General features: G+C 39.0%; 1 protein-coding gene across 8 annotated transcripts in view; it reads left to right on the top strand.

The window, feature by feature from the left end:
* The window catches only part of LOC140725105 (RAS guanyl-releasing protein 1-like), a 301,300-nt gene that overhangs the window by 268,900 nt on the left and 8,691 nt on the right, over positions 1-23,709 (top strand). For all 8 annotated transcript variants that reach the window (XM_073040121.1, XM_073040119.1, XM_073040125.1 and 5 more), the window contains 7 exons: positions 140-256; positions 7,321-7,596; positions 13,943-14,023; positions 15,774-15,878; positions 16,813-16,922; positions 19,456-19,600; positions 20,064-20,100. In XM_073040121.1, the coding sequence (XP_072896222.1) occupies positions 140-256; positions 7,321-7,596; positions 13,943-14,023; positions 15,774-15,878; positions 16,813-16,922; positions 19,456-19,600; positions 20,064-20,100 (871 nt within the window). The remainder of the gene's footprint in view (positions 1-139; positions 257-7,320; positions 7,597-13,942; positions 14,024-15,773; positions 15,879-16,812; positions 16,923-19,455; positions 19,601-20,063; positions 20,101-23,709) is intronic.

The following is a 23,709-nucleotide window of genomic DNA, read 5'->3' as shown; positions in this document are numbered from 1 at the left end:
TGCTTAAATATTTCAGATTCCCTGTATTGCTGTTTTGAATCCAGGTGGTGATAATTATGGGTTGCAGTACAGTCATTCACAGCCCTGCTATTCCTCTCATCTGATTCAGAATGCATTGTCATCTGGTTTTTCTCCTCAGAAACTACAGCAGCTGCAGAACTTTAATACACTAATGGCAGTGGTGGGAGGTTTGTGTCACAGCTCAATCTCCAGACTCAAAGAAACAAGTGCCTGTGTCCCTCATGAAGTGAATAAGGTTGGTGTTTTCCTTGGAGTAAGTTTCCACAAAAGAGATTGTGATGCAACGAGACTGATAATAAGTTTGTTAAGTTTGATGTAAGTTGTGGCCTGGATTTTACTGCCACAGATCCTTCATCCTTTCTTGCCATCTGTGGTCATGTCTTGTCCAAACTTCATATTACCCGAGACCTTGCCAGAGGCCTGACTTTGGATGATTGTCTACTATTGCCAGGAAATTATATTCCACACTGATACATGGAATAACTAGGATGTTGAAGGCCAGGCGTGAGGATATAGGGGAATGGCATCTGACTGCAGTAACTTTCAATCTCCTACTCCCTGTAAAAAGTGCAATGTATGCTGGGCAATAACTGTATTCATCTAAACATCTTGCAAATATACACATATGAATTTACAGATCTTTCTATGTGAACCTAGACAGTGTATGTTATTGACGGTCAGACTAGGGAAATAACTGCACAATAGCATGGCTAGTGTAGCTGCTACCTCTCAACTGCAGTGATTGGAACACAATCCCGACCTACAGGGCAGTCGGAGTGGAATCTGCCTTGCTTTCACATGCCTACGTTTCTTCCCCCTAATGGATCGGTTTTCTCCCAGATCCCAAAGGCAGTCCGTTGGGCTGAAGTCCCCAAAATGAGCAGAGCATTGGAGAGTGTGTTAATGGTTAAGCCAGAACAAGGTCCTCAGACAAATCAGTGAAGCTTTCAGCCTTCCTTTTTGTCAGCTGTATTCCATTTTTAATGCTTCTAAATATTTGCATCATACAGAATCATTTGAAGTTCTTCCTCCACGTATTAGTACAAGCAGGGCATGAAATGTGTAGAATTTCCCACATCGCACTCATTCTGTAAAAAATTATACCTGAACAAAATGTGCGTGTTCCACCTTAGCAAAGTTTGATGGTATTTGCTTATGCCATCATTTTCAGTTTTACAAGGTGTTACGAATGTGCCACAACTCTGAGGGGCCGAAGGGTACAAAGTAGCCCCCACCTTTTCGAGAATCGCAAGATCGCTATTAATTCGGGTCTGGGACCCAGGAAATGAGAGAGAATCCTAAAGGTTTTTGGAATGTGTCCTGGCCCCTCAGCAAGACAAAGCCACAGATAACGGCCATTGTCTCTTGGAGACGGAATTGTGTATTGAGTACTGTGCTATTCATTGAAGTCCTCAGGGAATGATCAGAGTGGGCTGGTTGAGGGATTGCATCATCCCAACCTGATTGACATCTGAGACCCCGTGAGTAAGGATAAAAGAGGGTCTGGGGAACAACCCCTTTAGACGCCCCAGGAGAAACGCTAGAAATCCCGTGACAGCGTTTAATAGCGACAGCCGGTGGGGGGCTCGCTTTCCCTTTGCCGGGATTGGGGCCTCACCACGGAAGAACGGCTTTAGCTAAAGGAGAAACCAACACCAACGGAACTCTGGAAGGATCGACATCATAAAAAGGACAAGCTGGAAAGTTTCTAAAATCTATCTCTCTCTCCAACCAAAAAAAAGCTGCAGCCTGAATGAACTGAGTGACTTTTATATTTCCATTGGACAATTCATTATCCCCTAGACAACGATAGAGCTTATTTCTTATTGATTATTATTATACCCACACTTTTAGATTTAGTATTGATGACGTATATTATCTGTATGTTTGCATTGATATTATTTTTGTGTATTTTTACTAATAAGTACTGTTAAAAATAGTACCATCAGACTTCAACGGACCTCTCTATCTTTGCTGGTAAGTGACCCAGTTACGGGGTTCGTAACAACTTGGGGTTCTCATCTCGAGATTTGATACCAAATTGGAGGGCCAGTAAATCGGGCTTGTAAGTCCAAACTTGGATCTGGTTGCGCGGGTAGCCAGACAGGAAACCAGCAAAGATGGACGTGGATGAATTTAGAGAAAACCCGACTCTGGAGGCGCTAGAGGCGGCCACAAAGTTGGACTTGATAAATATTGCGTAAGGACTAAACCTCGCAGAGGTGAGGTTGTCAATGAAAAAGCGGGAGGTGCGGAGGGCCATAACTCAGTATTATATTGTGAAGAATGTGTTTTCAGCTGAGGTATTGGAAAATATCCCTGAAAAGGTACCAGCTAGTGGGACGGCTCAGTTAGAGTTGGAGAAATTAAGGTTGGAACATGAAATTAAATTAAAGCAGCTGAGAAGGAGAAAGAAAGGGCCGAAAAGGAAAAAGAGCAGGAAAGAGCCGAGAAACAAAGGGAGCATGCGCTCCAGCTAAAGGAGTTAGAGGTGAAAAGGGAGCAGGAAAGAGCTGAGAAACAAAGAGAGCATGAAATTCAGTTAAAACAGCTGAAGCAGCTGAAAAAGAGAGGGAGAGAGCTGAGAAAGAAAAGGAAAGAGCCGAGAAAGAGAGGGAGGCGGAGAAACAGAGGCAACATGACTTGGACATGGAGAAGTTAAGGCAAGAGCGAAGAGTTCAAGGGTCAGACCGAGAGGAGCGGTTTAATGTTAGTCGGGAGTTGAGGTTAGTACCTCCGTTTGAGGAAATGGATGTTGATAGTTATTTCTTGCATTTTGAAAAGGTGGTAGTGAATCAGAAGTGGCCCAGAGAGCAGTGGGTGGTGTTGTTACAAAGTGTGTTAAAAGGGAAGGCACAACAGGCATATGCAGCGTTGTCCATGGAGGAGGAAGAGTCGGAGAATTATGAGAAAGTAAAGGAGGCCATTCTTCGGACCTACGAATTGGTACCTGAAGCATATAGACAAAAGTTCAGAAATTTTAAAAAAGGGTGGAATCAGACATATACCGAGTTTGCCTATGAGAAGGGTGTGCTCTTGGATCACTGGTGTGCAGCAGAAATAGTGGAAGAAGATTTTTGGCGTCTCAGGGAGTTAATTCTGATTGAGGAATTTAAAGGTTGTGTTTCGGATGAGATCCAGATGTATTTGAATGAGAAGCCGAATAAGTCCATCTCCGAATTTGCTAGGTTCGCAGATGAATATGCCCTAACCCACAAGACAAAGGTTTCCTCGAATAAAAGTTACCAGAGAGACCGTGGGAACGGTAGAGAAAGCCCGCCGGCTAAGGCAGAGGTCCCGCCGGGAGCTAGTGGTAAGATTGAGGAGGAGAGGCAAGACGGCAGGAGAGTTCCTGGCTTGACCTGTTTTAATTGTGGAAAGGGGGGACATATTGCATCTAAGTGCCTTGCTCCGAGGAAGGAGACAGGAAAATGGAAAGCAGCAGTCCCTATAGGATGTGCTGTGGTAATCAGGAAATCGACAAGAGAGCCCCAGGTAGACAGAGTACGAGAAGGGTCTGAGACATGTATGTCAAAAGGAACCGTGTCTGTGAGAGAGGGAGACACACCAGTTCCAGTGCGGATCTGGAGAGACACGGGAGCTGAACTGTCATTGATTAGCAGTAAGGTACTGGATTTTGGTCGCAAGATGGGAATGGTAGCTTTGAAGGGAATAGGAAAAGGGACAGAAACGGTGCCCTTGCATAGGATCATTATAAATTGTGAGCTGGTATCTGGACCAGTTGAAATAGGGGTGCGATCAGAATTCCTGAGAACTGACGCGGACGTCCTTCTTGGTAACGATTTAGCCAGTGGTAAGGTTTGGTCAGCAATGAAGCTGACGAGCCAGCCTGTAAGTGTTGAGGTCCCGCCCCTAGATTCCAAGATCTATCCCGCATGCGCGATCACTCGCAGCATGTCGAGAAAGGCAGCTGAGAACGAGAGCAGCTTAAATCTGGCCAGTATCGATTTGGCCGAGGCGTTTTTACCAACCCTGTACCACGAGGGTTTAGAGGGTGGTAAAACGTAGAGTAGTAAAGTGAAAGAGCATAAGGGAGAGGAGGTAGACCTGCCCTTAGCGAGGAGAAAATTTATAGAAGCACGAAGTAAAGATGAGAAACAGATAAAGCTGTTAAAAGGTCCAGGGTTGGACATGGATGATCTGTCTGGTTTGGCAGAACTGTTTGAAGACGTTGAAAATTCTAAAGGTGTTCCTGATAATGAAATGAGGGTAGTCCTAGATGAAAAGGGTGCCCTTACCTTGAAGAAGTCTGCTGGGTTGGCAGACGAGGTTGTTTCAGCCCGCGGGGTTGAGTTTACTCTGGAAGGGAGTTGCCCAGAGAGTAGCTGGGAGGATCAGGGGAATTTAGAATTTGAAAAGGGTACGGGTATTGAAAGCCTGGAAGAGGCAAATGTCCCGTTTGAGTGTGTTCAAGATGTGGACGCACATGGTACTGAACCTAGTAATGGAGCTCAGAAAAAGTCTGAGGTATTTGATTCAGTTGAAAAGGAATTCAGTCCTTGTGGGTCAGATGGACTTGGTTCAGTGAAGAATAGTGGGAAGTGAGAATTCCCAGTTGTTTGTGTTCGAAGGTGTGTTAAAAGTTAGTGAGGAGATAAAAAGTGGTGATGTGAATTTTATTATTGAAGGAAAAGGGAAAAGTGTAGTTCCTAAGTTGAATGAAGAAATTTTAAAGTCTGGATTGATGTCAGAAGCAGCAACCAGGCTACAGAGACAATGGTTTGGTAACGCGGTGCCTGTGAATCAATTACAGGTTGAGTTGGAATGTAAAAGTGCCCCACACGTTATTGTTATTCAAGAGTGTGGTGTGATAAAGCAGAATTCGAAATGCTGTTTGAACAAAGAGGGGTCGCTTTCAGATTTTAAATTGAGAATTAATAGCATGAAGGGTCCTGAAGAGAAAACTAGCAACTTGCTTAAAATTAAAGAATTGTGTGGAAATTCGGAAAATGGTCTAAGTTTGGAACACCTTGTTGATAAAATAACTCCTATGAAAGGAGCGGGCGAAAGCCTATTTCGCCATGGTGCACAAACTCACCACGTGGGAGTTAACTGGAAAAGGGGCGAGGGTTGATGGGATGCCATTTTTAATAGCAGGATCCGGTTTTAAGGGATTTCGACAAAGGATGTGAATAATAAAGACAACCCCCATGGAAGATTGACTGTTAAGTTTGAAAGTAACAATAAAGATTAGTCTTTTGCATGAACTTTTGTAGGATACATGTAAGCTAAGATCACAACTCTTTAGTTTTTGGTTGCTGATGGAAAGAAATAAAAAAAATAGGTGGTTATTAAATTGAAGTCTGATGCTACAAGACTTTAGTAAGGTACAAGATGTTAAGATATTAAAGGAAGTGACAATGTAATCGGTAACTGTTTAGATGCTGAATTGAATGTACAACTGTATTACTCTGTAGTGAAAAAAAAATTTTGTATTGTGTTAGATTCTAAAATCCCGTAAGACTCTGTATTACTTCGTTTTTACCAATGGTAAAAACGTGTTGAAGAAAGGGGGTGTTATGAATGTGCCACAACTCTGAGGGGCCGAAGAGTACAAAGTAGCCCCCTCCTTTTCGAGAATCGCAAGATCGCTATTAATTCGGGTCTGGGACCCAGGAAATGAGAGAGAATCCTAAAGGTTTTTGGAATGTGTCCTGGCCCCTCAGCAAGACAAAGCCACGGATAACAGCCATTGTCTCTTGGAGACGGAATTGTGTATTGAGTACTGTACTATTCATTGAAGCCCTCAGGGAATGACCAGAGTGGGCTGGTTGAGGGATTGCATCATCCCAACCTGATTGACATCTGAGACCCCATCAGTCAGGATAAAAGAGGGTCTGGGGAACAACCCCTTTAGACGCACCAGGAGAGATGCTAGAAATCCCGTGACAGCGTTTAATAGCGACAGCCGGTGGGGGGCTCGCGTGCGTCCTTTCCCTTTGCCGGGATTGGGGCCTTACCACGGAAGAACGGCTTTAGCTAAAGGAGAAACCAACACCAACGGAACTCTGGAAGGATCAACATCATAAAAAGGACAAGCTGGCAAGTTTCTAAAATCTCTCTCTCCAACCAAAAAAAAGCTGCAGCCTGAATGAACTGAGTGACTTTTATATTTCCATCGGACAATTCATTATCCCCTAGACAACGATAGAGCTTATTTCTTATTGATTATTATTATACCCACACTTTTAGATTTAGTATTGATGACATATATTATCTGTATGTTTGCATTGATATTATTTTTGTGTATTTTTATCAATAAATACTGTTAAAAATAGTACCATCAGACTTCAACGGACCTCTCTATCTTTGCTGGTAAGTGACCCAGTTACGGGGTTCGTAACAAAGGAAATAAAGATATGAGACCCAGTGATCTCCTTCAGCACTGTAAATTGTCTATGGTTCTAAGAACAAGACTATTTTTCCCACATAGCATAAACTTTCTTATTGAAGGCAACTTGATTAGAATTCTATACAAGGAACATACACACATTGAGCAAGGATTGTAATTACCTAGCATTAATGTTTCTAACACACCAAGAAACTTTTAATTATATGGTCTCAAACATTTTTAATTCTTAAGACTATTTTTAAATTAATTAAGCAGACATGTTATGATCTGCAACACATTTGATAACCATAATGTCTCATCAGCAGCCACAACTACCATTCAACTACTCAATCTGGTGTCATCATCCCTAGGTATTTCTTGTACCTTTTGGCAGAAGTAGTGCAGAAATTAATTCAGAGAATTTGGCCTTGGTATGCCCTCACTGTTGTCTCTGGACCACAATGCATCTCCAGCCGTATCAAACATGACAAAGGATCTGTGGTACAGAATATAAACTTCAATAGATCTCCTTCTGATTTGACAAATCAATATTTTCCCTATGAATGCCAGTCAGAGGAAGTCCTGACAGTAACACAGGAAGTACCATGGACTCTAAAATCTATTATCAAGAATAGAACGATTGCTGACCTGGCTGGTAAACCTGCAATACGTGATCCCTGGCAGCTAAACACCTATGGTAGCTGACTCTAGGCAAGGTTTGCAATATCTCAAGAAGAAACCTCTTTTGCAAAGTCAGATACAAAGAAGGACAATGGCAGGTTGCTTATGCAATGCAGACTATTTCGTGTTTGCATTAACTCATTCTTGTACTTTAACTGGTCATGTTCTCTCAAAACTATCAAATGGAAAAAAAATGTATGGTTAAGATAAATGTTTCCTTTAAGTAAGAATAGTCAGAATCTGTAATCTTGGTATTTTCAATGTAGGTAATGAATGAAATGACTGAGCTGCTTTCATCCAGTGGAAACTACAATAGCTATCGACGTGTCTACAGTGATTGCTTAGACTTCAAGATTCCTATTCTGGGCGTCCATTTGAAAGATCTTATCTCACTACACGAAGCCTTGCCAGACTATGTTGAAGATAGCAAGATTAACATACACAAGCTGCAGATTCTGTACAACCACATCAATGAGCTTGTCCAGCTTCAGAACACTGTACCGCCTCTGGAAGCAAACAAGGACCTTGTTCATTTGCTCACAGTAAGTTGGTCTTTACTGCAATGATGGCTTGTTCTATCAAATGATAAATAGTCCTTAGACTGAAAAATGCACACTGACATTACAAATACTGAGGCATTAAGTGTCTCAAAAATGACATGATAAATGCAAACAAAGTCTATAAATTGTATCATTGAATCAGAACCTAGAAGTGTTCATTGTGTTATTTAAGTGCAAGTGGGTGTTTTTGTTCAGATAATCTGATCTAGACTTAAATACTCAATTTCAACCATTGTCATTCCTGAAGATAAATGCCAAAAAGTACAAATGCAGAAGTGCTGAACTTGTTACATGAGGTCTAGTAACATCTTCCGGCTTGATTCTGACAAAGGGCTTCATGTGAAGTCCAGGGTAGAATTGAAGTTCGTTTCTGTGATTCTTTGGTCACAAAGTTAAGGTCAGACACCTGGACTTGATTCTTTGAGTTGACAGCCGGTGCTCAGTTTGAATGATTTGCCCTCTGCCTGGTGATTTGATGAAGGTAGCTCTGGTTTCGTGACAGTCCTATGGCCATCTGGCTGTTGGAAACTGCTTAAGTTCCAGGTCTGCAACTCTCTTTAGGTGCAAACCCCATGTTGACCTAATGTTGTCCTGAAACTGACTATAGTTTCTCAGTTTTATCACAAGCCACCAACATCCAGAACCATTGAAGAGCATAGAGTCCATAACAAACCCAACCTGGATCTGCCAACCATGGCTCCTCACTTCACTCACTGAATTCTTCGAAATTCTTCAAACCTCTTTAACCGAGCAGTTTGCTAATAGGCCATACCTGCCAGGAAATCAAAACTGGAGCTTATTAGAGACTTGAAGGTTGTGTGAGTAGAGAAGGTACAAAGATAAGGGCAGCGTATCTCACAGGGAGATCAAACACAATGGGAGTTATTAATTTTGTAACTGGAGATTATAAAGACAAAGAATTTTCCATTAGAACATTCATAAAATATTGATATTCTTTTGCTCCTCAACTGTGTTGAAAAATGCTATTAATTCATTTAAATATTATGATCACTTGTCAGCCAGTTTTATCTGTAAGAACAAACTTATGGCTATTTGTATTATTTTAATGTTTTTGTTTTCAAAAAAAAGTTGAGTACAGTTGGCCCTCCTTATCTGTGGATCCAACCAACCAAGGATCGGGAAAATCCGGAAGTTGTCTCCAGCACTCATTGTTTGCGCATATACAGACTATTTTTTCGTCATTATTCCATAAACAATACAGTATAACAACTACTTACATAGCATTTACATTGTATTAGGTATTATAAGTAATCAAGAAATGACTTAAAAGTACAGGCAGTCCCCAGGTTATGAATGAGTTCCATTACTGAGTCCATCTTTAAGTTGGATTTGAAGTCGGAACAGGTACATCCAGTATTATTTAGCATCAGTCGAACATTTTTCTTAGTATATGGTACATATTTTACCTTTCTATGCATATAAAACACTTAAGAAACATACGTATTTCAATAATTAAACCATTGCGTCGCTTAGTAATAATTGTAGCTTTCATCGGGGCAGGGCCTTTCACATGCTCCATTAAAATTGTTCCGATCTTTGACCGACTGCAGCCTAACACTTTTCCAATGACCGATGGCATTTCACCTCTTTCTGATTGCTTTATTACTTCCGCCTTCTTTTCAATTGTGTTTGTGATTATTTTCGTGAACAGAAACACTGCAGATTCAGAGCTACGCTGGGTCCTAATGTCCACCGCACTGAACATGTTAAATAAAGTCCGGGGTTCCACTGGGTCCTAAAGACCACCGTTGTGATTCAGGTTAAATAAGGGACTTGAGCATCTGCATTTTTTGGTGTCCGCGGGGGGGTGGGGGTGGGGTCTTGGAATCAATCCCTTGCAGATAAGGAGGGCCAACTGTACTATTAAAAAATTTCAATATATCGCCACACACAAAATGCTGGTGGAACGCAGCAGGCCAGGCAGCTTCTATAGGAAGAAGTACAGTCGACGTTTCGGGCCGAGACCCTTCATCATGGCCCAAAAAGTCGACTGTACTTCTTCCTGTAGATGCTGCCTGGCCTGCTGCGTTCCACCAGCATTTTGTGTGTGTTGCTTGAATTTCCAGCATCTGCAGATTTCCTTGTGTTTGCAAATATATCACCACCATAGCCTTTTATAACTATTACTATACAATGTCTTATCAGTCAAGCTAAACGGTTCAAAAGCTTTGAACCTCGGCATTTTTATTAAAACTATTTGCTCCAATCTTCTGAAAGCTTCTAAAGTTTTCATTTATTTATCCTGAGGAAAAACAAAATTTTAACTTAACTGCAATGTGAAACCTATGTTGTAAGCAACTAAGTATGATTCACCTAGTTGTCACTTCCATATCAAAATGCCAGTTTACATGTTACATGTATTAATGTGGTACTAAAATGGACAAAGCAAAAGGAAGCCATCTTCTGGATGTACCTTTACAGTTACACAGTACTTCAAAATAGTACACAAGGAACTCACTTGCACAGTTCAGTTGCAAGCAAATTAATGAGCAAAACAAAAGTGAGCTGCAGGAAACTTAACTTACCAAGAGTCTTGAGCTTTTGAGTTTATGAATCAAGTGATCCATAAATAAATAAATAAATAAATAAATAAATAAAGTGATACACTTTAAGAATGAACTTTACTAATTCAAAGTAAGATGCTGTTAACTGAGTAACACACACAAAATGCTGGAGGAACTCAGCAGGTTATAGACCATAAGACATAGGAGCAGAATTAGGCCCTTTGGCCCATAGAATCTGCTCCAACAGCATCCATGGAGAGGAATAAATAGTGGAGATTTCGGGCTGAGACCCAGCATAACTGAACAGTTAAAGGGCAATTTTTCATATTTCTTAATGAACAAAGATCTTTACCATTCTCTTTTCCTCTAGTACTGACCCCACTTAGTGCCTCATCAGCACTGCCATTTATACATGTCCTTCAAGCATACAAACTTTATTATTTTACCTTTACAAATGTTGGCTTCTTGCACTCCCCTAATATATACTTTCAAAATCAGCTGCCTTACCCCTAAGCTCTAATTATGTTAAGAATAAGGCCACCATCAGGGTGGAGGAGTAACACTTTATATTCCATCTTGGAGCCTCCAATCTGATGGCATGAATATTAATTTCTCCTTCTGATTAAAAAATCCCTCTCCTCTCTTTCTATTCTACACTTTTGCCTCTTCTCACCTGCCTGTTACCATCCCCTGGGTTCCCTCCTCCTTCCCTTACCCCTATGGTCCACTCTCCTCTCCTATCAGATTCCTTCTTCTTCAGGCATTTATCTTTCCTACCCACCTGACTTCACTTATCACCTTTTAGCTATCCTCCTTCCCTTCCTCCCACCTTTTTTTATTGTGGCATCTTTCCCTTCCTTTCCAGTCCTGAAAAAAGGGTCTCGGCCCAAAATGTTGACTGTTTATTCATTTCCATAGATGCTGCTTGACCTGCTGAGTTCCTTCAGCATTTTGTGTGTGAGGCTCTAATTATTTCCTTACTTCCCACTTCTTTCTTGTCTTTTAATACGTTCCTTAAAATCTATCTCTGATCAAGCATTGAGTCATCTCCGAAACATCTTTCTGTGGCTTGGTCTGCGGTATCAGTTTTCTATTTGCTATTACCATCCTTCTACTTGGCAATATTAATTCTGTTGTGTCTTATTAATTGTCGTTGAGTGTTTCATTAAATTACCTATCCTACATAAATGCAGGTTTTTTAGTTGTATTTCCTTAATGTTTATCAAAGATGTACTGTACAGCACACTTCTCTCATAAAGATAAGTCTTTTAAATACAGCTGTCCTTTTCTTCCTGTGGTTTATCTCAACCACATGGCCAGCAATAAGTTGAACCAAAGTACAAAATACAGTTGCAAAAGCAAAAATACATTTTGTGTTCTTGTTTCACTTTGAGCTTGCCACAGTGCTTCCTATGTGTTTGTACAGAGACCATTTAGTTTAGCAGAGCTTCTGCAAGCAGAAGGTTCATTCTGCAAGCAGAATTTTGAATTTCAATTCTAATCAGTAAATATTAATTGGATTGCACTGTTTTGGCAGATTCACTTGGAAAGCCAGTGAGCTGCCTTAAGTATTTGCAGTGCTGGTTGCAGAAGAGTCAATGCTTGAAAGGCATGCAGATGATTGGTGAGAGTGCAAAATCTGCCTGCTCCATCGCTGTCGCAAGGTGTAATCAAACAAATTCACCTAGTGCTCTTCAATTAAGCAGGGGTGTCAAACTCATTTTAGGTCACGGGCCGGATTGAGCAAAATGCAGCTTCATGTGGGCCGGATCAGTCGGACGCGTGCGAACGCAGTTTTCGTTGCCTCCGTTTTTTCAGCCTGCTCTCATGTGTCTCAGTCTCTGCTATAACTACAAAGTGTTTCACTTCACAAATTCCGTTTCTTATGAAGAAGACTGCCGAGCAAGACTACCGAATAAACACTAAAAACCCTGAAAACCTGGTGCCTGAATAAACTCAGCATTAGCCATATCATACGCCATAGGCGCTTCGATTACTGGGGCCAGCTTTAATAGTAATTAGATATTATCTCGCGGGCCAAAGATAATTCCACCGCGGGCCGGATTTGGCCCGCGGGCCTTGAGTTTGACATATATGAATTACAGCATCTTATTAGGGATTATTAACCTCTGGGCACGCCATTACTGAATGTGAAATAGAATCCAGTTGCTGATAATAAATCAAGATGCAAATCAGTCAGAAATAGTCAGACTGGCCACCATTAACTTGCTTCTCTATTAAGTGTTAAATACTATGATTTTTCCAGGATCATTTGCCAATGGTATTGTTGAACATTGAGCATTACATTAAAAAATTATAATGTAATTCAATGCCAGGCTTTATGGAGACATATAAAAAATTGAATTTTTGTTCGAGTAACTTGTTTTTCTCTCACGAGATGCTGAGCAGAACTCTGGACTGTGTCACCAATAACATGAACTTTATGCCTCTCCAAACTGCCCGCTCAAGAGCAGCAGTGGACATATTATTCCTTTACCTATACTTGTCATAGCCGGTAAAGATAGTAAAATCTGGGGATAAATGGTAGGGGTGGTGGTGAATATATACTGTAAAGGAATAGATTTTCACTGATCTCTGTGTACTTGGATTGTATTGTTCAAATAATAAGACTATTAATCAGTCAGCTTTTTTTTTGCTGCATTGATTTAAGAGATGTATTTGCCAGTGAATTTATTTTGCCCATTAATTTGCTGCTTGCTATGCCAGTTTAAATTATGTCCTATAAGCTTTTGAAAGTATTTTTATGTTAAATGGTTCTAATGAATGTGAACCCAGACCTTGGTGGCCTTATAGACCAGTCTTAGAAGCACTAGAACAGCACATCCAGATAAAGAGAGGGAATGTAAAAGTAATGTATCTATTTCTGAAACCTTAAGGCACTAGTAAACATTTGGTGAGTATGGAATAGGGCAAGAGTTAGATAACCTTTGTAGTTACAGTGATGTTGTGGGGGTGGAACTGGACTCTCTGACGGTGGTGTCTGAAAAGAGGATGCTGCCCAAGTTGTATGCTATCTTGGACAATGACTCCCATCCACTCCATAATGTACTGGTTAGGCACAGGAGTACATTCAGCCGGAGACTCATTCCACCGAGATGCAACACTGAGCGTCATAGGAAGTCATTCCTGCCTGTGGCCATCAAACTTTACAACTCCTCCCTCGGAGTGTCAGACACCCTGAGCCAATAGGCTGGTCCTGGACTAATTTCCACTTGGCATTATTTACTTATTATTTATGGTTTTATGTTGTTATATTTCTTCACTGTTCTTGGTTGGTGCGACTGTAACGAAACCCAATTTCCCTCGGGATCAATAGAGTATGTCTGTCTGTCTGTCTGTCTACTTTGGTCCTCAGTGTTAATGTTCTCTGTAATGCTTATTTGCAAGACCTTAGTTCTGGACGAGGAAACCTGTATAATCTTATTCCAGCAATGTGGTCAAGAAGAGGTGAGAGAATCACGAGCCATGAACATCATTGAGATTTTAGTCTAAAATATTCCATATTTGGTTTTCTTTAAAAGGTTTTATTGATGCAATTAAATAAAGTGAGACTGTATGTTAATGTAGGCCATCTGTAATCAGAGTTACTGGTGCCCTCTGTAGGTATTTGCAGTAGTTTGAATCATCAGTAAATCATTAATTGAACTGTGAGTATAACATTTCATAATTAGTGGGTCTATCAATATAGAATGAAAGGTCCTGACCAAACATGGGTGCAGTGAGTGAAGACGGAAACATTTATTGAAAGCAGTTTGTTTAACTGGTACTCTGCACTATTTCAGCTCTCACTAGACCTCTACTACTCAGAAGATGAAATTTATGAGCTTTCATATGCACGCGAGCCACGAAACAATAAAGCCCCAGTAAGAAAGTTTCCTTATATTATTTCTGTCATTTGATATTACTGTTTCATATTAAGTGCCATATTGTGATATGCATTACTGCCGATTGTAGCAGCAATTATCTTGTCAGATTGCCAGATAAATTATATATCGTGAAATTGCGGGTGGTTAAATTTGAAAGACAATCAAATTTGATCGTGTTTAAATCAGAAGCTTTACCGCTTTTTAAGCAAGCATGTAATTGATTTTGGGCTGAAAGCATGTTAAAAGTCTGGGAAGCTTTACATTGCAAAGAGAAACCTTTGTTACATTAGAAGTAATAGACCTTTTTTAGTATTTATAAATGAGATACTGTATGGAGTTAAGCATTTGTTGAAATTGGGAAGCCAAGATGACCTGAATTTAAGACATTTGTTTTATTGTGTCACTTTTTTGATATACTGCATATGTAAACCAAGTATTAATCCATCAGACCTGATAAAATACCCCTTATTTTATACAATTGTCCAAATTCAAAATTAAGCTGACATATCTGAACAAAACTGTTTAATTAATGATGCATTATTGGTTTGAATCCCTGTGCTAATGTGTACTCTTTTTCCCATCCAAGGAGGTGTAATCCAAGTTAAACCAGTTTAAATTACTCACTATCTGGATATATTAGAGTATTTTCAAAATAGATTACATCACTTGTTGAGAAGTTTCTGCACAATTGGGCTAGCAGTTTATCTATCACTGAAATCACCACTTCAATAACCTTATCATGATTTGGTCTAATAGTTGTGGCAAATGGGTTTTTGGTGTTTCTTTCCCAAAGAAAAACAATAGAATTAGTGTAAACTAACAGTACAAGTGTGCTGATTCTTTGTGTTCCATTTGTTCTTTACTCAATGTTGAATTTAGTTAGCATCCCAGCTCCATTTACCTCAGATATTCCTGATGGCAATGACTCCCATATTCTAACAATTGACTAGGTAAAATAATTTCTTGTGAATTCATTATTGGCTGTCTTTTATTTATAAATTTGACCTAAGAAAACTTTTTCTGACATGCACCCTGTAAAATTCCTCAGTCTTCTCTATTCCATAGCAAGGGCCTCCGGCCAGTCCAATATTGGCCGATAAAATCTCTGCTTGGTTTTTTAGCTCGCATTTTCTTCGCAGTTTCTCAATTGTCTTCCTGTCTGTTTTGATAATATGAAGACTAAAACTGTTCAAAGTACCTGAAAATTTAAACATTACAGATGTTAGAAATCTGCAAAAAAAACAGGAAAAACACCATAAATGCGGGAAACACTAAACAGGCCAGACTGCAGTTGTGGAAAGAAAAACAGAGCTAGTGTTTCAGATCGGAGACCCTGCTGAACTTATCCAGTGCATATTTTGGCATCCCTATCCTTATGATAATTTTAGTTTATAATATTTGAGGCTGTGGAATACTTATTTTAATATAATGGAGAATTGGAAACTGTTGCAAGATAAATTCACACATTCTTTTATTATTTAATAATTATAAAAAACTTGTTTAAAAAGGAATACCAGATTTATGACTTATCAGTGGCCATCAACAGTTTAAAATAGCAAAGACTCAACGTATAATTATTCTTGGATACATATAGCTTCCACAAAATTAATAAGAGGTTACTATTGTCTGAAATTGTATCAGGTTGTCAGAACTGCTTGATGATTCAAGTATCCAACAATCACGTTAATACATGTCCTTCTCCCACACACACATTGCAATGTAACTTATAGGGCTTTGTTTTATTTAGCCTACAACTCCTTGCAAGCCACCTGTTGTAGCAGACTGGGCCCCTGGAATTTCCCCAAAGCCTGATCCGAAGACCGTCAGCAAACATGTTCAACGGATGGTTGACGTGAGTTTTTCCCATACCAAAATTGTTGTTGCTAATTTTCCAACATAGAGGAGAAGTGGGGAAGAATACTGGTGAAAATTGACATTTCCCTCTAAAAGGTTGAAGACTGGGTGAAAGTTCTAGTCCCCTCCCAAGATTAGATCACATCAATGAATTTTATTTCAGTAGAAAATAATACTGCTTTTTCCAAGTAGAATATAGGAATAGAGATCAACCTAATCACGTGGAACACTTGCAACTGGTGAATGGTTTTTCCAGTTTCAGTAATGCGAATCTGTAACAAGTGGGTTAGTCTTGCAATCAGAATTTAGAAGAATGAGAGATGATCTTTTTATTAGTGCATACAATACTGAGGGAGAGGGGTTTGGGTGGAAGTTGTTTAGATGCTGAGAGGATGTTTCATTTCACAGGTGACAATGTTCAAATCAATGTCTCTGCAGGGTAAGAATTTCAAGTTGTATACTGTATACATTCTCTGATATTAAATTAAACCAACCATTTGAGGATTTGGATTCAAAATGAACATTCACCCATTTAAGATAGGGAAAAATTTCTGATGGTGTGGTGGTTGAAACCTTGACCATGTTTAAAGCTATTCGACAGAAATTGGAAGTAGCAGGGGATTGAGCATTATATAGGGAAAAGCTGAAAAGTGAGTCAAGATCAGACCAGCCATGATCTTAAAAGGCAGAGCAAGCTTAACCAGCATTATTGTCAACTCTTGCTCCTATTTTTCACAAACTTAACATTTGGTTTGGATAAAGACAATTACATTTTAAAGCAGTTTCCACATTTAAGATAACATTTGGCAGATATCATTCCCAAAGTTGCCCTTTCAACCTTAATGTGAACCTAGTTACTAGTACAATGCAAGGTTGTTCATTATTATAATTAGAGCATATAATAAATGTAATCTTTTATATGTTTTCTGCAGTCAGTCTTTAAAAATTATGATCACGATCAGGATGGCTATATCTCACAGGAGGAATTTGAAAAGATTGCTGCCAGTTTTCCTTTTTCCTTTTGCGTTATGGATAGAGATTGGTAGGTAAAGCAATTTCACAATGGTGTAAAATGTCCCAAAAGTATGATGGTATGCATTCCAACAGAACTGAATGTTCTTAGTATGACTGAAAGAGTTAAATGTTCAGGTCATAATCTCAGTTTTTCTGAGTTTGTATTTTTATTACACACACATGCAACAGTACTGAAGGAAGACATTTTAGATGCATGCCAGGTCTTTGAAAGCATTAGCCCATTATTCTCATTCCTCTGCTCTTTCTCTACAGCTTTGTTGATTATATACTTGATTAAGGGAAAGCAACTCCCTTGGAATGTGATAGTTTTGCTAACAAATTCTGTGCCTATAATAAAGTCACACATTATCTATAAAATTCCAGCAGTTTGTGTCAAGAAGAGTCCTGGATTGAGAAATCATCAGGTACTAAGTGTAAAAATGCTTTGTTAGTTTAACAAGAAGAATTCACTCTCAGTCTCTTGAGAGGCTGAAGATTGTGTTGCAAATATAATTTAAAACCACTATTAAATGACAAAATCTATCATTATGTATTCGCACAATGCAACTCGTTCTCAATTCAGAAAAGAGTAAAGTTGGAAGGTAGAAATTTATTTTTGAGATTTTACATGTTTTCTGCCATCCATTCTCATTTCAATCTCTCCATTTTTTCTTTCTGTATCTAATCTGACTATAATTCACAGTTGTGAATGGAAGAAAATCTCATTGCAACTAATTTATATAAAGTTAAATATCCCAATTCATCTTCCAGGCCTGTTTTCAATGTTCCTTTCCAAATTTTACCATGTGTTGCGTATTTCCTTATTCCCTCACCTTCTACTCACTGTTCACTGGTTAAACAAAAGATTTTCTCCTTCATCTCTTTGGTGATTCTCCTAATTACCCTATGGATTTGCATTAAACCCTATTTTCATTGGAAGCAGGTTTGCCCCAGTTCCTCCTCAATAGCCCTCAATTTTTCATACCATAATTGAATCAAGCATTTCTGCTCCTTCCCTAAACTCTCCATGATTTATATCAAGTACCTTAATCTTACAAACAATGGACAAAAGCTATCTCTCCCCCCCCCACCCCGCAATCAGGTACACACCAGCTATAGGGAAGCAAACCCATTGGACTCGTGCTCCCTCTTGTTTCACTACATCCCTGCAAATCAATTTGCTCACATATTCCCATCAATCACCATCCTTTTGAGAATGTTACTGTAGTCAATTAACCTACCAGGACCCCTTTAGGAGCTGGGAGGAAACATACGGATAGAACAAGCAAACTCTTCACAGAGAGCACCATCACCACTCTTGCACGGCTATTATTTTTGTTTAGCAATTACAACAAGTATTTATTTCTATAAATACAGGAATGACTCACTGATGTCTCTAGCAGGATACAGAAAATTCTAAGTGCAAAGAAATGAACAAATTTACATGTGAAGCAACAAACTGGCACACTAAATTAACAAAGGTCTACATGAACAACTCAATCCTGATGCCAATTGTACAGGTGCATTATTCGTAGGCTTACACAGTAATTGTAATGCTTGATACGAGAGAAAGGAGATAGTGAAATGTGCCACTACCATATTCACACTTGGTTTATTAGTCTAAATACAACACATTCTCTTAAGCAACATTTGACAAAGGGCAAACAGGAGTATATCCGACATTATATTTTTAAAAATGGATTCTTAGTAGGCCAGTTCTCTGCAAGCCATTTTAGCAAAGAGTCAGAAATGCACTTAAAAGAATGTCATTACTGTCTTTACAGTTAAGTATTACCATTTGAAGAATATGGCATAATGGGTTTACTGGTGTGTTTGAACTTAGTCCATTTGTGTTTCATCAGCAATTGTTAAAATAGCATGATAAATTTTTGAAAACTTCAGTCAGTTTTGACAGGAGTACCATTAAGGTTTTTCATTACTTAGCCTGCATCAGAAATCTAAATCCATTCATGGTCAGGAATTTAACATGCAGCTTAGTGTTTACTACTATTGCAATAGAGAAGTAACATTTACAGCTTCATGACGTCACCACACCAGTCCAGCACCAAAATGGTGGTAACTAAAATGGCACTCACATAAATCAAAAGCTGATTGCAGCTATTAAAACAGTGTATATTACACAATTCTGAAGGAAAACATATTACATCTTTACATTAATCAATAGTCTTTTACTCTCAAAAGGTGCACACAGTATATAGTAAGCTAAGCATACATCTTTGACTCTTCAATAAAGCAAATCAATGTCATCATGCAGCACTGTTTTCTTCTTGAGTGTGACACAAATGATTGCCCAAGTACAGGTTTGTTTGTTGACAGCATGGTTTAATTGTACTCAATATTGTGCCAAGACTGTTCTCACTTGTGAGTTATTTAAAATGTGGCAGAAAGTACAGTGATTATTGCAGATTATAATTTGTACCAAAGCCTGAAGTCTGCTTTTGCTACCATTTTTTACCAGAATAGTTTACACAGAGCTCCAGTTAAATATTTGTTCCACTTGTATGTAAAAGCCGCACTAATGAAAAATTCTCATTTTACAGTGAAGGACTAATAAGCAGAGAGGAAATTACAGCCTATTTTATGAGGTCCAGTTCCATCTTCTCAAAGTCCGTCCAGGGCTTTCTCCATAATTTCCAAGAGACAACATATCTGAAGCCTACCTTCTGTGACAATTGTGCTGGATTTGTAAGCAATCTTCTCCCATCATTTCCTGGCCTGTCTCTGAATCAGATGTAAAATAGCCTGATAGTTTTTGACAAGTAATTATTCCAGCAGCACTTAGATAATACATAAAACATTTTAATGGTAATCATGCTGGGTTTGTAAATTAAAATCCCACTTGAACATGCAGTGAACTTGAATTAGTTAAATCATCTGATTTGTGAGATAGTACCTGGAAATTTATTAGAATTGTAACAGTGTTGTAATAACCCAACTTTAGAGAAGCGATGGCATCATTATACTTGTGCCAATTGTTACCAATTCTACTGTCACACCATGTGATTGATGTTAATGTCCTCAAGATATGTGGAGATGGTGAATAAATGTTACCTTGTTGGCTATTTCTCAGGAAACGCAATTGATTGTCCAATTTTAGGTTTAACTATTCATTCTTTAAAATAAGGTAACATCTGTTTATTCTTTGCAGATCTGGGGTGTCATTAAACAAGGGTACAGATGCAGAGGTAAATGACATTTCTTCAAATGAACGTTAATTATGCTTAAGCATTTTGGTAATCTCTCAATATGCAGAGCAAGTTTATGCAAATATATTTGTGACATTGTGGAATCACTTTTATAAATTCCGTTGAGGAATGGTGCCAATTGAAAAACTGCTTTCTCTGGCTGATATTTTGAACTGAATTTTGAACAGCAAACTGAATTTTGTTAACTAAATTACTGAAATCAAGCAATGTACAGCTACAATTTTGCCAATGTATGAATAGTTAAATAAAGTATGAATAATTGACAATGACTTCACAAACCAAAGGGAACAAATTATAATCAATTTATCAGCAAAGTAATGTACAACATAGATAAAGACAAAAAAAAGTTTGGTATTATGAGGCATTAATTATTGTAATGGTCATTAAAATTATCTAGCATAATCAAGCTTGAACTGATAAACTTAAAGATTATTACAACAGTTTCATACTGAAATGTTGATGACATCCCCATCAGACGTCACTTTGTCTCTGATTGTCACTATTGCCCATTGCAATGGGCAAATGAAATTAACTGGAGGTTAGAGGCCAGTGTGCTGGAATCTGAGTCGAGCAGCTGGATCCACTTTATATTGCAGGCAGAAGTAGAATAATACAATTTATTTAAACAGATCACCGACCTTGAATAAAAAGCTGAGTTAGATCATTTATTTTCATTTCCCTTTAAATCCTTGTTTTTAAACTTTAATAGTTCAAATAAATTTGTTTCATTTTGAAAATGATTTACATCAATTTGAAATGTGTTTAAATGTCGTTGACTGTCAGAAGGAGGCCCTTGACAGTGGCAAAATGGACATATCTGCACAGCAGGAGCAAGTCCTCAAATCTGGCACCTAGGGTCTCGTGACTACTTATTGCCACTACGCCTCACGAGATGAGTTATGAATCCAGGTCAATTGCAGCAGCAGGAATTGTGCAGGGAACAATGGCAGGCTAGGGTCAGCTCATTACAAAGGTCTTTATGATCTTTTTAAAGGAAGGTTTTCATTAAATAACTATGGATGCTACAAAACTGAAAATCAAGCTGCTGAAGTAACTCACAAGATCAGGAAGCACCTGTGGTGATAGAAATACAGTAATAAATATTTCAAGTAGATGACCACTCAGCATTACTCCATCACAAACTGCATTTCTTTTCTCCTTGGTAAAGTGAATGAGATGCTTACAGCCTTTCACCCCAAGGTGGGATTTGATCAACAAATCCACACAGTATCAGGGTAAATCTTTACCCCTTTACCAGTGCAGATTAATAATTCCAAAGCTGCAGTTTTGGATGCAGCAATTTACTTTTTTGACCAAACAAAGGCGAATAACTTCAAAACACTCCAAAGATTTTGAAAATATATAGGCACAAGATCAAAGGCAGTTGTGAATCAGAAAACACAAAATATTAATTAAGCTTAGTGTTACAGAACACAGTCATTTCATTTTCAGTATTGGGACCAATCTGATGCAGTGGAAGTTCTGAGGATGTGTGTGTGCGCGCGTGTGGTAACCACTACTAATGCCTTAACTGAGATGTTAACATACAATACAAGCTGATAAAACAAAGGAGAGACCTGTTGGCATTATTTACAAATTTTAACAATGCTATCAGAACATTGAAAGGAGACACCTATATTTACATTTCCTGTATATTCCTAGGAATAGGAAGAATGAGCCTTTAGACAACAAATGAAATAAATTTGTGAAAGCATTATTACCGTAGTTTATATATTCTGACACTGCAGTTACCTTAGCTGTTCTTAAACTAATTAAATGTTTTGTGAAATACCTAACATGTTTCTAATCGTATTTAAAGGCTATAAATTTGTACAGCACTTAACTATTAAGGGGGCCTTTTCTGGTTGGGGTGCCAGTGCCAAGTGGTGTTCTGTAGGGGTCGGTATTGGCAACACTTCTCTTCACGTTGTATGCTAACGATTTGGATGATGGAATTGATGGCTTTGTGGCCAAGTTTGAGATGATACAAAGATAAGTGGAGGGTCAAATGGAGCTGAGGAAGCAGGGAGTCTGTAGAAGGACTTGGACAAATTGGGAGAATGGGCACTTTGGTTAAAAAAAAAAAGTGCAAACTATTTTCTAAATAGAGAGAGAATTCAAAAATTTGAGATGCAAGGGGACTTGGGAGTCCTTGTGCAGAATTCCGTAAACTTTCAGGTTGAGTTGGTGGTGAGGAAGGCAAATTCAATGTTAGCATTCATTTCAAGAGAACTAGAATATAAGAGCAAGGATATGATGCTGATGCTTTATAAGACATTGGTTAAGGAGTATTGTGAGCAGTTTTTGACACTTTATCTAAGTAAAGATGTGATGTCATTGGAGTGTTCAGAGGAGTTTCACTAGAATGATTCTGGGAATGAAAAGGCTATTGTATGAGGAGCATCTGATAGATAGGTAGATACTTTATTGATCCCAAAGGAAATTACAGTGTCACAGAAGCATTACAAGTGCACAGTTATACAAATATTAGAAGAGAAGTTAGAAAGAATAAAAAGTAAGTTACCTCAAACGGTCTAATAAGAGAGGAGCATCTCATTAGGGAGCCTAATGGCTGAAGGTAAGAATGACTTCATATAGCGCTCTTTGGAGTAATTTAGTCTATTACCAAAAGTGCTCCTCTGCATGCAGAGGGTGAGAAACAATGTCTAGATTTGCCAGGATTTTCTGTATGGTCCTTTGTTCTACTGCAGCTTTCAGTGTCCAGTTTGACTCCTATAACAGAGCCAGCCTTTTTAATCTGTTTATTGAGCCTGTTGGCATCACCTGTGTTGATGCCATTGCCCAGCACACCACTGCATAGACAATGGCAATGGCAGACTGGTAGAACATGTGAAGGAGAGGCCTGCACAGTCCAAAGGACCTCAGTCTCCTCAAGAAGTAGAGGCTTGTATACAGCCTCTCTGTTGGTGCTCCACTCAAGTGTACCCCAGGTTCTTGTAGGTCCTTACCATCAATAGTAACAGGCAGCAGTGCAGGCTTGGTCTTCCTAAAGACCATTACCATCTCCTTTGTCTTACTGATGTTGAGCTGCAGATGATTCAGCTTGCACCATTTGACAAAATCCGCCACCAGGGCCCTGTATTCATCACTCCTTTCTGGGCCTGTGCTTGCTGGTGATTAGAAGAAGGGGAGGGTGAGATCTCATTGAAACCTATCAAACATTAAAAGACCTTAACGGAGTGGACATGGAGAGGATATTTCCTACAGAGGGTGAGTCTAGGACCAGAGGTTACAGGTCTTAGGAAAGAGGAACATCCATTTGGAACAGAGATGAGAAGGAACTTCTTCAGCCTGAGGGTGAAGAAGCTCTGTAATTCATTGCCATGGACACCTGTGGAGGCCAAGTCATTGAGTATACTTGACAGAGGTTGATAGGTTCTTAGTTAGTTGGGCATCAAAGGTTATAGGGAGAATGCAGGAGAATGGGGTTGAGAGGGTTAATAAATCAGCCATGATAGAACGGTGGAGCAGGCTCAGCGGGCCAAGTGGCCCAATTCTGCTCAAATGTCTTATGGTCTTAATTATGCTGGGAGAAAAAAACCTTCCTATGTTTATAGCTGCCCAAAG

The sequence above is a fragment of the Hemitrygon akajei genome, chromosome 3 (assembly GCF_048418815.1).
Source record: "Hemitrygon akajei chromosome 3, sHemAka1.3, whole genome shotgun sequence".
Taxonomy (NCBI): Eukaryota; Metazoa; Chordata; class Chondrichthyes; order Myliobatiformes; family Dasyatidae; genus Hemitrygon; species Hemitrygon akajei.
The sequence above is the reverse complement of the archived record's forward strand: the minus strand, read 5'-3'. Positions and strand labels throughout refer to the sequence as shown.